Raw genomic sequence first — 18602 nt, 5'->3', positions numbered from 1 at the left:
GGCACTCCCATCACCATTGCGACGTGAGAAATTGGCACTGGCTGTGGAGAATGAGGGGTACATTCGCAAGCTCCTGGAACTTTTCCATGTATGTGAGGATTTGGAGAACAGGGAGGGACTGCATCACCTGTACGAAATCATTAAAGGCATCTTCTTACTCAATCGTACTGCACTCTTTGAAGTTATGTTCTCCGACGAGTGCATCATGGATGTTATTGGTTGTTTGGAGTTTGACCCAGCACTCCCACAGCCACGCCGGCATCGGGAGTTTCTCACTAAGACAGCTCGCTTTAAGGAGGTGATCCCCATCTCTGATCCTGAACTGCGTCAGAAAATACACCAGACATATCGGGTGCAGTATATTCAGGACATGGTGCTGCCCACACCCTCTGTTTTTGAGGAAAACATGCTGTCAACCTTGCACTCCTTCATCTTCTTCAACAAGGTGGAGATTGTGGGAATGCTACAGGTGAGATGGGCAGATATGCATATGTGTGTCTCCATTGAAAGGTCTTTTGTTCTGCTTAGATGAGGTGCATGTATACATCACATTTTCACATCAAAAATTTCCTCAAAGCAAATAATACAAATGTGTATTTGAACCTAATACAAGTTTTACAAACAGTCAACCCTGTGATAAGATCAAAATGCAAATGGAGAGTATTAAAAATAGTGTTTGTGCAGTGAGCTCTGGAAGTTAGAGTAGTTGTATTGTTCAAAGGTTTTATTATTGACTGATTGTACTTTACTCAGTCTGAGTTTGTCTGCTTGTCTTTTATGGTCATGTGACCTTTTTGTTTTTGTACTGTGTCAACTCAGCAGTGTTTGTGTATGGCCATCTCCATAGAGATCGAGAAGAGTTGTGTAAATCAGTTATGCTGTACTTGAGGAAAACTGAAAGTGGCACACTGTTGACTCTTGTACATTGTGCTGTGTGAAGTTAGGACGTCAAACACTACTTTCCTTCCTTATCATGCGGCAAAATGAACAAACCCAGTGTTTTTGACATTTAAACTACCACTTGATATACTGGATTGCAGATCATTAAATGAACTTGGTTTTCAATTTTTATTTTTATGTCTTACACCAACAGTCAAAAGATTGGACACAGGTAGTGCATATACAAAATTATCAAATATTTTATATACAGCAGATTTTTGTCATGTAAACTCTACTATTCAATAACAGCAAACAATTTGTTTGCTTATTTCTGTTATGAATTGAATTTAAAGAGGTCTTTCTAGTGAAAGATTTTTGTCACACTTTAAGTGCTTCAAAATAAGTCACCGGTAAATGTGTTGACACTTATTTTTGTTTTCTGGTTATTTGCATGTGATTCTCATTGTAGATGTATGATAACTTTGTTTCAAGACATTTGATTAAGTGCACAATTAATCCTGGAATTATTAGGCTTAGGGTTGTCATTTTCTTCCCCTTCCCCTTATTCTTATTTGTTCACTATGTGGTACTCACTCCCTCTCATCTCCCCTTCCGTTTTGATGTCAGGATGATGAGAAGTTCCTGACAGACCTTTTTGCACAGTTAACAGATGAGGCTACTGATGATGACAAAAGGCACGAACTGGTATGCTCAGATTTTTCTTTTTTAATTCAGTACTGTAATCTTTTTTCTTGTCCCTTGTTTCATAGAGTCATTTTTGTTTCTGCCTAATAGGTGAACTTCCTAAAGGAATTCTGTGCATTCTCACAAACGTTACAACCTCAAAACAGGGACGCTTTCTTCAAGACGTTGTCAAACATGGGCATTCTACCTGCATTAGAGGTCATACTGGTGAGTGCAGTGATGCTGATATACAATCAGAATTAAAAGACAATTAAATTAGAGAGACTAAAACCAACAATGAATTTCTTGTGCCTACCTTAATGTCTGTGAATTCAAAACCAGGTTTAGTTTATTCATCTCAAAGCTATTAAAATCACACCAGTGAGCCACATCACTGCACTGGGTGACATGTTTTTTCAGTGAACAACAATGGAGTTCAACAGCAGATTCACAAATATGGTGAGCACACAAAATTGTTGGTTTTAGTCTCTGTATGGGATTTGTGAAAAATAACCAAAAAACAGGAAATCACTGACATTGTCCTTTTGGTTTATTGGGGGAGTTTGTTCAGGCATAAAAGGAATTTGTCTCTTGTCAGTAGCTTTGGTTGTGGTTGGTAAAACTCTATACCTGTTTTATACAATCCTGTTTGGTTGCCAGGGACTGTACACAACACCAAAACACCTTGTTGAGAAAACAGAACTTGATTCCTCTGTGGGGATTATGTTGCACTATGTTTTGACTGAGGAGGTAATTTCATGATTTGTATTTTTTGTGTGCAGCTCCAGTCCAACTGAATGACACAAAGTTTGTTTCTTGTTTAAGGATATTTTCATATTTGCTCAATTTCATCTTCTTGCATAGACTATGACACAGCATTTTTTGCTTGAACAAGACAAATGGAATCCAGTGCAACTTTTTTGTCTCTATAGCCTTAAACCCTGAGGCTTGCCATTTAGCATATACTGTATAGTTAAGTACACATGGAAATGAAAGAGTCCGGGTAAAGAAGAATGTGTAGGAAGGAACATTTTCTGGTTTGGAGTTGTATTATAGTTGAATTGTCTTCCCACATCTTGTCAGACACTTGCTGAACTGATGCATTTAATCATCCTAAGGCGTATTATCTGTCAGTAGAATAAACTCTTGGGTGGTGTTCAGCTACACTGAGATCCAGTTTCCAATACATTCAGAGGTGGCAAGACCACATTCATGATCAGTTATGTGTGGATGTACCACAGTTTTGATATTATAAACATCCTTAACTGTGCAGGTGCAAAACAGAAGAATAAATGGTAGACTGCAGTGTGTGTAGTGTGCTTGTGGGGTGGGGAGTCCACCTGAATAGAAGATGCCCTTGTACTACTTTTCATTCAAGGATAATATATTTTACTAATTGATTAAGCAATCTGATCACCGATCACTCTCAAATGTCATGTGTAGATTGTGTGTCATGGTCAGGGCTTTATGTACAGCTCATTTGTTTGTAATTTAAAGAACGGAGATTGTTACTTCTCTTAAAGAAAAACAATATATTAAAACTCCAAAACACTTTAAGTGCACAGTAGATGTCATGGCGTATCTTGAATTGTTTTTATCTTAATATCTTCTGTCCAGTTTTTCTTTTTGGTTGGACAGTTTGGTTTTACTACTTTTTACTGCAGGCGAACAAACAAGAAAAATGGATCTGATGCAAGAGAACAGATTAGACAGCCAAGTACACTTTGTTCCCAGACAAAATAAAATAGCAGGGTTCCCTGCGTCTAGACTAGCCACCCTTTGAGCATGCAATTGCTTACGCTCTTGCTTGTACCCTAAAGTTCCTCCCATTAACCTGTTTGATTACATTTTGTGAAAAACCTAACCTTGCAAGTGTAACTTTGCCAGATCTGGGAAATGACTTCTAACACGTGAATAATAAAGGCTCAAATAGTTATTAGATTGGCCATGAAGCTTAATGAGCCTGGATATTTCCTGGATATTATTTTTGAACTGGCTATCAGAACTCATCCGTACTTGTTGCATATAACACTTGTACAACTTTTGGACATACAGACATATGTGAGAGTGATACCTGCTTCCCCCCTCCTTCCTGTTGACACTCGGCCATAGAAGTAAATAGAGAAGAAGAACAGGGGGATAAAGTCCGGTGAAAGTGTAATTAAATGTGGCTGGATCCATTTCTTATTAGCATTTTTGTTTTAGTATAGTTTTTCATGTTACACTTGATTCATCCACGAGAGGAAATTCATAAGCCACTGATAAATGTAATGTGTCTTCATGAAACAGGGAATGGATGACGTTCAGGTGCGTGGGGCAGCAACAGATATCTTCTCTTATCTGGTGGAATACAACCCCTCAATGGTACGCGAGTTTGTTATGCAGGAGTCTCAGCAGAATGACGATGTGAGTACACGAGAGGTATCATCAGAATATGAGTATCATACAGTTGAAATAAATGTGTGTTATGTTACTAATGAATATTTATATTTCTTTCAGGACATTCTCCTGATCAACCTGATCATAGAACATATGATATGTGATACAGACCCAGAACTAGGGGGGGCAGTGCAGCTGATGGGCTTGTTACGGACTCTGGTGGACCCAGAGAACATGCTGGCTACTGCAAATGTGAGTTTGCATGCAGTGCATATCAGTTTATACTCAAAATGATCAACCATAATCCTGAGCAGAGAATTTGATATTAAGTGCAGATCCAGCCTGAAGGTGGTTTAGAGGTGTTTTTGTTTTGTTTGTTTTTTGCTTGATGAATTTTGTTCAGTCAAACGGATCTTAAATTTTTTTCCTCCTTGCTGTGAACAACTATGCTATTGTCTTTGGTAAATGTAAATCACATGTAGAGCTCAGATCAGTGTGTCTTTTTTTTTTCTTTTTTCCACCTTGTCCTTGTAAGTGTATCTTCAGGTCTGCTAAAAGTTAGCCTTAATAAGCTAACCATCCTGAGTCAGGACATGCTGTAAACTGCAGCGCATTTATGGGACTGTCATGACTCAGTGCAGTTAATATAACCAGTTATCATCAACATTCTTAACCTTACCACTTAGAACAAGTAACTTCTTCATACATGTAACATTTAGCGTCGATGTACATATTTACCGAGAAAAGGAGCAAATACAGAGACTGACTTTGGGATTTCAAGAATCGCTATTGAATCGTTCAAATAAGAATCTCAATAGTAAAATCTATATTTTTAGGCTGAAGATCTGCACTTTCAGTATTGGTTTTAAGTGTTGGGAGCTGTGAAAGCATTGCAGTACATATCAAAGATCCACTATTCAGAAAAATGTTCTTCTTTGCAGAAAACAGAAAAGACAGAGTTCCTGAGTTTCTTCTACAAGCACTGTATGCATGTCCTCTCAGCTCCACTACTGGCCAACACCACAGAGGACAAACCTAGCAAAGGTAATAGATATCGTCTTTCTTTGTTTTTGTTTTTTTATATATATAATTTTATCAACAGTTATTGTAGGTTGTTTATTTCCTTCTGTTTTCCTGTAGATGATTTTCAAACATCACAGTTGCTGGCCTTGATTTTGGAATTGCTGACATTTTGTGTTGAGCACCACACCTATCACATCAAGAACTACATCATCAACAAAGACATTCTCAGGAGGGTACTGGTGCTCACTGCCTCTCAGCATGCCTTCCTAGCACTATGTGAGTCAAGCATATTTGATTTAATTGATTTGATTTATTCTTTCTTTCAAGCATGTAAAGACAGTTGATATGTCAACACGCATAATTTTACACATATCCAACAAATGCTAATCCAATATCAATGTGCTTATACCTAGTACATGCTTGAATGGAGTAGGAAGAAGTCAGACTTATCCAGTCCTACCCCATGACATCATCTTACAAGAAGGATCTAATGGTACTTACTGATCTCTGGTCAGGTTCAGGTGATGAGCCCTTCTCTGCAATTCTTCTCCTGTAAGACAGAGTCCAGAATTATTTCTGAAAAACAGTTGCTATTTTTAAAAACATATCATCATGTTTAATGTTAATATCATAAAGCACAGACCACACAATTCCTCCTGAACTCCACATTTTTAAAACCTAAATTCCTTAGATTTCTCTAGATCTTACAGTGATACTTCTCTGTCAGCAACAAAGTGCATTTAAATTTTGAATTCCACCAGGTAATAAATTGTTCCTGGCTTTATACATAAACACAGCAGTCTTATATCCCACTAAATCAAAACATTTTAACAATTTAGACTGTATGAAAGCTCCATTGGTGTGATCCCTATACCCCATCTTATGCACAATTCTTATCGCTCTTTTTTGTAATATATACAATGGTTGAAGTGAGCTTTTGTAAGTGTTTCCCCAGTTTTCAACGCAATACTCTAAGTATGGTAAAATCAATGAAGAATACAAAATACGTAGTGCTTTCCCGTCCAAAATATATCTAACCCTTGCCAATATCAATATATTTTTTGCTATTTTGTGCTGAACATATCTGATATGAGATTTCCAGGAGAATTTGTCATCAACTATGACAAATACTCAATATCAATAGATACGTAGATCTTTAATTATTAGTACTTGTCAACTCAGATGAGATTTTGCACCATTAAAGTTTTAAAAAGTCTATTTGTAACATGAATGAAGAGGTGTGTATTTCCGTATGCCTAGGTGCCCTGCGTTTCATGCGGAGGATCATTGGTCTGAAGGATGAGTTCTACAATCGCTACATTATGAGAAACTTTCTCTTTGAGCCTGTCATTAAGGCCTTCCTCAACAACGGCTCACGCTACAATCTCATGAACTCAGCCATCATTGAGATGTTTGAGTATGTCCGTGTGGTGAGTACTGGTTGACTCTTGGTGCTGCGATTGTGCTTTCACTTTGATTCACTTTGATTCTGTTGTTAAACATTTACATAGGATTGTCACCATTTTCCTGTTTCTAAAGACAATTTTTTTCCATTCAAATTTTGTAAAAAAAAAAAAAAATTGTGAATTGATTGTGAATTTACAAGGGGAATTTTATTTAATGTTAACACTTAAATATCAGTTAAATCACCAAGCCCTAAAGTTCACCATCAGGCTCTAACCTCCTGCTTGGCTTGGTTTAGGAAAATGCTTGGTGATAATTGTCATTTTCATACACTCAAAAAATCCGTACTGTTTTTGATTGTGATTACACTGATTGTAAATAATGGTACATACAATCATTTACAGCCATTGATCTCTCTCCATTTCTCTACTTTGCTCATTTTCTCTTTACTTTGTTCCTTCTGCTCTGGATCTACCCTTAAACTATAACTCTAAACAATCCATCTTCTTCCCTTTCCATAACTTCCTCCTAATTTTTCCCTTCAACTGGGTCTCTACCCATGTCTCTCTCCTTCCATTGCTCCTAGGAGGATGTGAAGTCTCTGACAGCTCATATAGTAGAGAACTACTGGAAAGCTCTGGAGGATGTGGATTACGTCCAGACCTTTAAGGGCCTAAAGCTGCGATATGAACAGCAGCGAGAGAGGCAAGACAACCCCAAATTGGATAGGTGAGAAAATCAGACTTCCTGTACTTCTCCTGTCACTAATGAGTAAATGAGTGAGGTATTAAATGGTCTTGTATTGGTCTTAAAATTATTTTAAATGCAGTTTTTTGTGCATAGTTTTTGGGAGTCATTTTCTGTCACAGTACCATTGTGTCCAATGAGTGTGGTCCCCATTCTGATTGTACCATCCTTCTGAAATTCAGCCTGTACACCCTGTACTAGACTGAGTCTATAAAAGCAAAGGTTGTGCAGCAAACATCAGCTAAACACTGAACATAGAAACGATGAGTGCTGAGGCTAATGGCTAAGATTGTGCAGTGTTTATAGGTGCTTATGGACCGGATGAACTTTTTCATAGTTCACAGAACTATTGGGAAAAGTACCCATTTTGTTGTGTTTTCGCGCTGCAGGACCAGAGAAGGATAATAGTTCTTAGAACACTGTTTTGAGGGACTTTTTAGCTCCTACTCTATGACTAATGCATGTGTATATTGACTGGAGCACTGTTGTCATTTTTAAAAAATCGTGCGATCGATAGTCATGGCCAGCATCATGGGGAACTGCACTCTGCCAACAGAAACCTCTGCAGAGGGTTAGTGGCTCCTTGTATAATTAATTTTAGCAACATACTGTAAAAAGTAAATACTTAACGGTACTGTAACATCGTTTACTTTTGAGCTTGTTGGCTAAACGCTAAAAGTAAGCGAGGTTAATGTTATGTTATCTTAGCATTCCTACTGGTGGTGTGAATGCAAACAGAAAAAGGTGTGTAGTTCTTGTGGGAACTAAATCCCTAGAACTGTTTATTCTGAAAGTACCATATGATGCTGACCTAAGTGAACACAGTCAAATCAGAAAGTGAAGTGGTATAAAACATGTCACTTAAGTGTAGTATTGCATTGGCACAGCTTAAACTCTGCATACCTGTCAACAATGCCAAATGTTTCCTTTTCCTTTTTTAAATCTTACTTTTCATCTTGAGTATATTTTTTTGAGTGACACCTTTTCATTCAAATGCTGTTCAAGAGACTTTACATCAGTTTGTTTGTACATTTCATATAGTCATGGTTTACAGTGAAAATGCCCACAGCTGAGTGATAATATGCAGTATGATTGTCCAGTCACATAGGACAATAGTTAGCTTAGACTGAACAAATGGTTTGTCACTATGTGGTCTAGCACAAATGTAGTGCACCACTGCAAATTAATGCCAGTATGATGCAGCAAAAGTAGCAATTGTTAAATGTAGATTGTAAAAGTTGTCATATATGCATGCTTCCCTAGAAAGGAGAGATGCCAACAAAATTAATTTGGCATTATCAAAGGATATGTTTCTGTATGAGCCAAGAGTTAGGACTCACATTATGAAACACTATGGCTGTGTGAAAAATCACTCCTTACTCACTATATATAGTGTGTTCACCATGCTGTAGTGGTGTCCGAATGGTGAGTGGCTGAATCTGTCCACTATACAGTGCACTCAAAAATTCTACAGTGGGACATAAAAAGTAGTGTACATGCCCTGTACACTACTTTCTGCTAACAATCCCACAATGCAACTCGACACATTTTATCGGATGAAAAAACAGGGTTCTACAGCTGTTAGTGATGATGAGAAATGCCTATAATTAGCGGGTGTCCGAAATCTCAATTTACTGAGTGAGCTATGGTGCATTATATAGGAAGTAGTGAATGAGTAAATGAGGGAGTAATTTCAGACACAGCCTATGTGAAAATACACAAGTATTACAGATTTCAGCTACAAAGCTGTGCATTGTCCTCTCTAGCATGCGGTCTATCCTGAGGAACCATCGCTTCCGTCGTGATGCACGAACGCTGGAGGATGAAGAGGAGATGTGGTTCAACACAGATGAGGATGACCTTGAAGATGGTGAGGCAGTGGTTCCTCCATCTGATAAGATGAAGAGCGAGGAAGACCTCATGGAACCTATAAGCAAGTTCATGGAGAGAAAGAAATGTACGTATGAGAAAGCTGTTTTTTACTCTTTGAAAATATGTTGGGAGAAGCCGCAGTTCGAGAGAAGCATGCTTTAGTTGCAGTAGTTGTTAGAGGCCAGGATCTTTTTATGAGTGATTGTAAATGGTTAATAGCTTTAAAATTGACAACTCTGTGTTTGGTATGTGAGGATTCTTAATCACTCTTCGATAGATGTGAGCTTCAACTGTTATGAGGTTCACATTACAGAAAGATAATGTAAAGGGTAGCACGTTTTTCTTTTGTTGTATGTTTGTATTGTGATTGCATGGGAAGGCAAGGTAGCCTAAAAGGGTACATTTCTGACCATTTCTTGTCTACTTAACTGTTTTTACCCCCAGTGAAAGACACAGAGGACAAGGAAGTATTGGGGAAGTCGAGCTTGTCAGGCAGACAGAATCCCAGCTTCAAACTCTCCTTTTCTGGCTCCACTAAAACCAACCTGTCAAGCCCCCCTTCATCTGCCTCATTGAACCCAGGTTCTCCGGGATCACCGGGGTCACTGGGCTCAGGTGCACGGAGCTCATCCCCCACCACAACTGTAACCACAAAGGTACATGTCAGCATGTTAAATGTGCAGGTGTAGGTTGGTTAAGACAGGTCCTATGTGCACTGTTAGAGTGGAGTTTCTTTAAAGATGCATTCAGAAGACAAAGACAAAAACTACTTTACACAATGTCTGTTCTGTTTCCAGCACTACTTAAGTGAAGGTTGAATTTGGTGAAAATTGAGCTTTGATTATGATTTTCACACTTAATCTGTCAGTTTTCACACAACTCCCACAATCCTTGTGTATTGGAGAGAATGGTCACCAGTGTGCCATTGGACTGTACTGATTTGTGCTTGATAGCTTTATTTAAACAATGGAGAAACAAAGGGAGAGAATAAAGAAGGGCTCATGAAGAAAGCCATGTGATTTACATTTACCAAAGACAATAGCATAGTTGTTCACAGAAAGGAGGAAAATTGAGATGAAATGAGAACAATGAAAAAGAGTAAAAGAGCCTCAAAATTTACTAGATACAAGATGAGACAAACACTGGAGACATGAGTTGTAGAGTGATGGTATTTGGGCTTCAGTAATCATGAAAGTGGTGTTCACTTGGGAAAATTATCTTGCTGAACAAAATGTATATGCATCAAACTTTTGTCACAGAACAAATTTTCCACAATAATCCAAAAGCCTGTGGAGGAATTCCATTGGCAAACGAGGGTGATGCTAACTTCCAGGTTGGCCTACAGAAAAATGTCATCCCTATGCACTCTGTTATTGCAATCAAAAAAAATCTGTCGTTACTCTAATTGACCAGGATAGTTGGGTTCACAATGTGTGGCTTGTCTTCTTCAGGGAGGTTTAGTGGGACTGGTGGACTATCCTGATGATGATGATGAGGAAGAGGAAGAAGAGGATGAAGATGGGGACAATAAAGAGGACCCTCTGCCACCCTCCAAGAAATCCAAACTGAGCTCGTAAAGCAGCACCACTGTCTCAGCTTGTGTTCTGCTTAGACAGTTTCGATGCATAGACTTTACACAGGAATGATCAAACTTGTAAACAAAATGAGTGAATGAAAGCCACCCCTCGGATCAGCGGGTGGCTGAAAGAGGAGCAGACTGTGAACAGATTTGAAGCCTCCTCAGACTAGCCCCATTGTTACAAGTGCCAATCAGATAACCAGGAGTGAAAAACTGTCTGAAAAGTGGAACAGACAAGTGAAAGTTTGGGGGGAAAAGATGACTCAAAAAAAGATCGCCAGTGGACTCAGAATGAGACCGAGTGAAGTTTGGTAATTTAGCAACTGGAGGAAAAGACCACATACAAAAACATGTGCACGCAGACTGAGATCCCAGAGAGTTTGAGGGCTTGGACCATAACCCACCGCTCCCCCCCCATCTCAGGGAAGGACATCACAGTGGCCCAAATGGGTCAGCCAATTCAGACCCAGAAATACCACTCGCACCCCCACCTTCTCAGAATCTACTTCCTCCCTGTTCCTTTCTGCTTCTTTTCTTCTCAGCTCCTTCTCTCTCCCCTTGTTTGTTGCTTTTTGTCCTTTTAAGTTAGTATATAGGACCAGACATGAGGCAGCATGTGGCAAAGAGCTGTCCTTGTCGTTTGATGATGTCATCAGTGTCGTTGTTCCTCAGCAGACATTCTTTCTCTCAAGAGAAAAAAGCCAGCAGTTTCTTTATTAGTTTCTTTTTGTTCTTTATTTGTCTCAATCGTTCTCCTGTTTTTTTGTAAATGACTACAAAAAAAAACCTGCCTTTAAATGTTCAGGACGTTTTCAGTCACACTTGAACAGGTTTTTAAAGACCTCAGTAGGTGAGCTAGTTTTACCCTTTTTGCCCTTTGAAACTGCAAATTTTTTTGGAGAATTTGTAATCCCGTCTTGATTAAAGATTGAGTGGAATTCTAGATGTGATGAATTTTGTCATATCTTCTCTTTTTTTTTCCTTTTACATGAGTGTACACTTAGTTGTTCGGAATATTTGGGACCATTAAAATGATCTTTGCTGTAAGATGTCCTACTACCCTTTTGTCCTAGTAACTCAAACTTTTCCTTGCTGCATCTTAGGGTCATAGTTATTTTCCAGCACAACCCTAGTATTTTTAGCACAGGCAGTGACATCAGGTTCAACATGGTGCTATAAATCATAAGGCATGCCATACTCTGAATGGCCATTCCACTTAAAACATTTGAGTAGTAAATAAAAGTGTTTTGCTTTTTGAAAATTTCCTACTGACACACACTTAAGTGTCAGGTTTTCTGTGCCATTAAATCTCCAGTATCTAATTTAGTACTTATTTTTGTGGATGTCCTTATGATCCACCAGGTGGCACCCTTAGCCCATAAAAGAATTATGAAGAAGGAGTTTTGCCTGCCCTCCATACTCAAGTAAATTGTACTTTAACTCTTGACATAAATATGTTTTGGATGGTGTCATTTTAGCACAGTTTAGGATAACACTGAAAATATTTTGAGCCTTTTGATGCAAGTGGTTTGGTTCTATCCTTACAGTACTATGACATGGCTGTAATCTGATCTGTACTGGTTTAGCAAATGGAGAAATTTGATTGGTGGATAGTTTACAGATGGATCCTCTTGACATGTGGTGATAAAGTGTTAAACTGGTGCTGCATTCCATAGTATTATTATGAAATCAAACTTTAGATTTAGATTAGATGATTGGTGACAAGTTCAAGAGTGCATACGATTATTTTTTATCTAATGACATTATTCAGTTTGACAAAAGGTAGTATTGGCGTGTTTTTACCGTTGCATACTCCAGTTTTGAGCCACAGCACTCTGCTAGACTTAAATGAGTAAAAATACTGTAGTTTGGAAAAAATGTCAGCACCTCACTGCTTATGTGTTTGCCTCAGTGGGAGTTTGAGTACAACTCAAAAACAAACAGCATCGAGGACACCAAGGAGTCACTGTGTTGTCCCTCCAAGTGTATTGTGGCCTTCACACACTGCTTATTAATTAAAACCCAACAGAAGCGGATCACTTGGTGCTCAGTGTGCAACAAGAGCCTTCGCACAACGCCTATTAAGATTCCCATTCACATGAAAGCCATCTCCAGACAACGACAGCTTTTCAAGTGCAGCCCTCCCTGCCTGCCTCTGTTTGCTCCTCAGCAGGAGTGTGCCTGTATGTGTGTGTGTGTGTGTGTGTGTGTGAGTGATTTCCCTCTCTGCCACTGGAGAGACCAGCCTTCTCCTGGTGCCAGCCTCTGCTCCATCAGGATGTCGGCTCTGCTCTGGTGCCAAAAGGCGCTCACCCGGCTCTGCCTGCCTGTATGTCTGCCAGACTGAGGAGTACCCATCAGAGACGCTGCTGTCCAGCTTCCTGCTGGTCCAATGAAAAGCTTCTTTGACAGCTCTCCTGATTGACTCGCCCCCTTGAACATCCAGTCTGCCAGTTATCAACGTTCTCTGGAGTGAGCACATCAGTAGATACACATAACCATAATCATCACATATGACAAGCAAGGGGTGAAACCAGGAATTATCCTGTCGCCATGGTCGGAAACACTGAGTTAACTAACACACTTCCAGATATTTTATAGACTCTAATCTGAGTACAATGAGAAGTTTTATCACTCCTTTAGAGTGTCAGAGCAGAACATGATGGTTGCAGTAGAAATAACTACATTTTACTGTAAACTATAACTTAATTTGACTTTATGTTCCATTTTGACTCAACACAGTTAATCTTGACAGTTCAATCCTGACATTAGAACAGTACTTAACAAAAACAGTCCCAGCTTGAAGCTGACTTACTTGCTTGTGGATCTTTTGACTATATCAGACTGTCATTATCATGTTTGCTCACTTGTCAGAGAACTGTAGACATCCAGACTTCCCCTATCATGATAATAAACACTGGAGCCTTCTGGGGGACGTGCTGAGACCCCTGCTGCTCACACTTAAGACACATTCTGCCAAATCCAGCACTAATCACAGTGTCAAGTTCACAGATGATGCAGCTGTGGTGGAACGAGGTGGAACAAGTAGTCCACTTTTCTAAGCTTGGCACTCAGGATGTTTGAACCTGAACAGTTAGATTGTACCTCAAAAATTTTACGTGATTTACTTCATGTTTTTATAGAATAAATTTTTCTTAGTGTGTTTCTCTGGCTAACGAGAAATGTCTTTTGTTTCATATTTGATTAGAATGACAACTAAATGAATAAATCTGAATCTGTATGCTACAGATTTTGGTTTGTTGAAGGTACATCAGCAGTTTTACATTTTCCCAACCATGCCAATGTGCCACTCTTATCATACATTATTGTTGTTGTTCATTTTTAAACATTTTTTACACCTGTTTTGTTACATATTTTCAGGTTCTAGTTGCAACTGTTTCATAACTGTGCCTTTACCAAAAAAACTCAGTAATGTTTACATTAGTGCTGACCTCTCGTTTTTTAAGCATGCAGATATTTTCAGATTATCAAATCTTGTGTTGCTGCCATGTTTGTGCTGTTTTTCAATAAGCTAGAACATGTTTTTTGGATGCTAGTGTGCTGGTAGTTCTTCATAAGTTGTTTTTTTTTTTTTACACTTCATATAGATAGCTCTATTATGAAATAAACTTTTGATTTGAACCTGCAGTATAGGCTACAGCAGAACGAGGCGATCTGTAGGGGGCGGTAGAGACCACTTATGGAGCTAGAGCCGTAGAAAATCAACGAAGAAGCAGAAGAAGAGTCACGTGGTTTTGGGTTTTAAATCGTTTGTGGTCCGTCTCGGTTTTCCCTCCAAATTTCCAGTTTTCTGTGCTTCACCTTGGTGTTTGTGAAGGAGCCTGCTGCTCTTAAAAAGACATAACAACGATATATTATTTTAATCCCATGTAATCCTGGTAACCAAGCCAGGATATGAAATAGGAAATGTGGCACACATGCGGTTTTCGGAAATCCCAGTCGAGGTTGTCAAAACACTCTCACAAAGTCCACCTTCAGGTACCCCCACTTGTTTTCGGGGCATACAATGACCTGTGTTTCCCCGGGACAAAGTCCTCTCTGTGTCCGCCGGAGCTCCCCCGCTTTGATGGAGGCGATTGGCCGTGTTCAGCACAGCACGTCCGCCGCTGTGTGTGATTAATCATCGTGTTAAACGCTGGAGCTCAGCGTGCCTGAGGTGGAGGGAAGGCGGCAGGCCGACGCCCCGGGCTAGCATCCCTCGGTAGCGAATGAAAGAGTGGAGAAAAGTCATCACCTGCCACATCTGGTTTAAATTAAGGCAGAGGTGAGATCCTCTGTAATTTTCATGGTCTTTCTCTTTATGTTCGCTACTGAACTGATGGGTTGACAAATAAGTCAAGACCTTGTAGAACCAGAAACACCCTAATATTCACAATATATCATGAATCTGTTTATGTAGGCTCATGCTTTCTACATGAGTATTCATAGAAACGGACCACAGCCATAAATAGGTACAAGTTTCCTATTTAGACGAGAGCCTGTCTATTTGAACCGAGTTTTTTTCCCTAAAAACGTGTCCTCTGTAAAGTTATTTACCTCTTAATTTCATTAAAAATTGTAGCCTAGTCAAGTGATTCCCAACCTTTTTAGCATTTGTCCCCTAAATGCAAACCAAAAGTTGATGAACAAATTAATTTGTAGCAGCTGGTAATTTGGTTGTTTTTCAGGCAAAAATGCCAAAAAACCTTTGGTCTCAGCCTCTGAAGTTTAGACTCCCTGCCTCAGTGGGTCCTATGTCATTTTGTTTGGACAGAACAAAACATTTGAAAACATGTTTCATTACTTTAAAGCATTTTATGGACCAAGCAATCATTGGATAAACAAAGTATTCAATAATGAAGCAGTTGCAGCCCTGCTTTCGACCCCTCATCATGGGCTGTGGCCGTTAGGATTGTTTCACTAGAGAGATTTTCAGAGGCTGGTAGAGGTGAAAGTGAAAGTATTTCACACATAGTCACTCTTTAACAAAATGACACAAAAGCTGAAAAAGCATAAATATAATCGTGTGTAACAGTGATGTGTTTTTATCTTCTTCTTCCCTTTTATTCAAATTGTGGCCTCTTAGATTTATCTCTGGAGCCTTTGGGGGGTCTCTTTCACCAGGTTGAGAGCTATTGTCTGCACATAAGCATTTTGGCTCTGCCTATAAGTTGCATTCATTGCAGCTCTGCAGTTAAGTTCAGAGTAGATAAAAGTGTTCCTAAATGTGCACCATAAACCAGCAGTAAGCCCATGCTCCTTTTGTTTTCTGGTAGCAGGCTATGGCCCCTTCATAACTCTTTGTCGCTCTAAATCAAAGATAAATAATGAACTTTCCAATGGAAGAGTTGGGAAGTGGAAGAATTTGGAATCTGCCATTGCTAAATGTTAAGTGGTTGGTATTGTGCCTCAGCATGGGGCACAGGAAACATGGATGTGAATGTAGGAGCTCTTGGGTCGTGTGCTTAAATGGAAATGTCACAGTGATAAAGGGTGCAGAAGGTGCACCCTTTATCACTGTGACATTTCTGTGCACCTTCTGCACCCAGGATCGTGTCTATGTTTGTGCATGCTTGTGTATGTGTGAGAGATGGGTCGGAGGTACATTCAGGAGGCATGCTGTAAATTCACACCATTAGACGAACATCGCTGGTCACACACTGATTTACCCACACACGCTGCAGACTCACTTGGATCTCTTCCTCGAAACAGCGTACTTTCCAGGAGTTTAAATTTAATGGCGCTCCAGTAATGTGGAGTCACACATTGGAATCTAGCTGATAAAATCCCCATTTACGTACATTTCTACGCCTATTAAAAGGGCATAAAACTCACACAGAATTAAATAAACTTCACCAGGCCTCAGGACACGTTTAGCGGCCTGAGCTGGATGTGTTAGTGAGAAACGAGGCTGTGCAGCAGGGCGCTGGGAAACACAGGCGCTTCTGTAAAGGAAAACGCAGAGAGGTGGACATCCGACATGTAAAAATCACCCCAGGCAAGAAGGTGAGTGACCAGACCCTGATGTCTGGGCTATTGAATTTACCTCGCGTAATGTAGCATGAATGAAGCCCTTAAAGGTATCAGTTTCCAGTCAGTAAACTAGAGGATCAGATGCATGGTTCAGTGGGAGTTGAACATGTGGGAACAGTCGCACACACATACAGTACCTCAGTCACTCAGTCAGGATATTACTGTGTACATTAAACTCACTATTCACCTTAACAAGTCCAACCTCTAGCTATATGTTAATGACTTGGCAGGTCCTGGCCAGTAATGCAAAACTAACCAAACACAGTGTTTCCATACTACAGTAGCAGTCAGGATGGTGTTTGACATTCACAATTTGTGTCCGCTTTTGTTTCCAGAGAGTGAACGCCTGTGTATAATCAAAGCTGTTTTCTTTCCTCTTCTTCTTTTAGGCAGCCAGGCCTGATGGCTCCTGCTGCTGGAGTGTCTGAGGCTTTGACGGTGGCTCTGTGTCGTGTGGTGTTGGCGTCTGTGCTGTGCCAAGCGGCGTGTGTGGTTAACAGATGACTGGGAACCTGTAGGGGAGTGAGACGGCTGCAGGTCGAGGCAGAAGCCCTTTTGGTTCAAGTAAGTTCTTCGCCGTGTAGCCGGTCAGTGTCCACTCGTCATGTTTTCATTTCTGGCTCAGTCTTTGGCTGACCTTGAACAACTGTTAACCTACAGTATGTGTGGAATGTGCCTCTTTAAAGATTCTGCAATATCCTGCAAAGATGAATTTTAATCAATCCCCAGCCTTCCCTCCCTCACACACCTCATCTCACTTCCCTCCTCCCCTCTGCGGCCTATGGGCATATGGTTTGACTGGGCAAGAGATAAGAGACGTGTGTCAGCCTGTGGTGCTGAACAAACACTTCTTTTATTTCTTCATTCCTTCTTTCCTCCGTTTGACTCCTCTTCCCTGCCCTACTCCTTTCTCTTCTCCTTTTCCCCCCCATCCTCTCCTGTTCTCCTCAACTCTAGTCTCTGTGACGGCTGGGTACAATTAGGAGCAAAAAGCCTTTCGTCTTGTCGCGGGGAGAGTTGTTATATTTGCGGGGGATGGAGAGAGGAAGAGAGGGAGAGAATGGGCTTCAGATGCTCTCTAGGAGTGAAGATGAGGGTGGAAATGAGGGGCAAGAGGAGAAAAGACAGCTCTCCTCATGCTGAATGAAAGGCCCTCTTTCCTCTCTGGTAGGATAGATCAGAGGCAAACGCCCCTTCGCTTTGTGGAGGGAAAAGTGGTTTCCACCAAACTCTGCTTCCATTTATTTTTGGCTCGCTTGCCCTAGTCCATGTTCACACGCACATCCGCACACACTTACATTTGTATGGCACATGCACAGTATGCGCACAGCTGGATTTGCTTTGATTCCTGATTGCTTCGGTTTCTGTGGCGGCTTGATCAGGTTACTGTTCAAACTCTGTGCCAAGCCTGTGTGTGTGCACAAGTGTGATGATGGTTGCTTAGCCAGTGGTGGGAATAGCATAGTTTCAGCTGCTATTATTAGCCCTCTGTTCCACAGGCCCGATTCTTTCCCCTGTCTCCAGTCTGACACCAGCATTTCATTATAATCTGGCTCCAGTGCAAGAACGTCTGTGCTATCACAGCTATGGAGGATAGCCCCACTTTCATTCCAACACAGATTTGTATAGTTTCTTCTACTCCCACATACAGTGTAAAGCTTCTTGGAGTTTGGCAACATACTTATTTAGCCTTGCACTGTGTAGTCATACTATCACACCAGCACACAGTTGATGAACATTTCAAGGACACAATCCTGGCTGTGATATCCCGCTTCACGGTCACTACTCCTACATATGAGGATGAATACAGTACATATTGCGCATACAGTATCACCAGTCTACGACCTGCCACCTGACTACTATCAACCTCCCCAAGTGTCTTCCATTACAGATGAGTGCAGCAATGATATTGACAGGGTCACGATGGACCATAACTGCTGTGACCTTTGAGACTGCTATCCATTTGAGCAGATGGTCCAGGGGTGGGGTGGGGTGGGGTGGG

General features: G+C 40.4%; 1 protein-coding gene and 1 long non-coding RNA gene across 2 annotated transcripts in view; both read left to right on the top strand.

The window, feature by feature from the left end:
- LOC109952937 (serine/threonine-protein phosphatase 4 regulatory subunit 3-like) overlaps positions 1-11614 on the top strand; it is a 13507-nt gene extending 1893 nt beyond the window's left edge. The window contains 12 exon segments of the mRNA XM_020588265.1: positions 1-469; positions 1507-1584; positions 1675-1791; positions 3853-3969; positions 4063-4194; positions 4884-4986; positions 5083-5241; positions 6226-6395; positions 6956-7098; positions 8883-9073; positions 9433-9644; positions 10440-11614. The exon segment at positions 1-469 is cut by the window's left edge and continues 28 nt beyond it. Of these exon segments, the coding sequence (XP_020443921.1) occupies positions 1-469; positions 1507-1584; positions 1675-1791; positions 3853-3969; positions 4063-4194; positions 4884-4986; positions 5083-5241; positions 6226-6395; positions 6956-7098; positions 8883-9073; positions 9433-9644; positions 10440-10565 (2017 nt within the window). The 3' untranslated portion in view covers positions 10566-11614.
- Positions 11615-14257: 2643 nt separating this feature from the next.
- LOC109953232 (uncharacterized) overlaps positions 14258-18602 on the top strand; it is a 34752-nt gene continuing 30407 nt past the window's right edge. The window contains exons 1-2 of the long non-coding RNA XR_002273875.1: positions 14258-14852; positions 16990-17164. This is a non-coding gene — a long non-coding RNA (uncharacterized LOC109953232). The remainder of the gene's footprint in view (positions 14853-16989; positions 17165-18602) is intronic.

This window comes from Monopterus albus, unplaced genomic scaffold, assembly GCF_001952655.1.
Source record: "Monopterus albus unplaced genomic scaffold, M_albus_1.0 scaffold9.1, whole genome shotgun sequence".
Taxonomy (NCBI): domain Eukaryota; kingdom Metazoa; phylum Chordata; class Actinopteri; order Synbranchiformes; family Synbranchidae; genus Monopterus; species Monopterus albus.
This window is presented reverse-complemented; position numbering and strand designations above follow the sequence as displayed.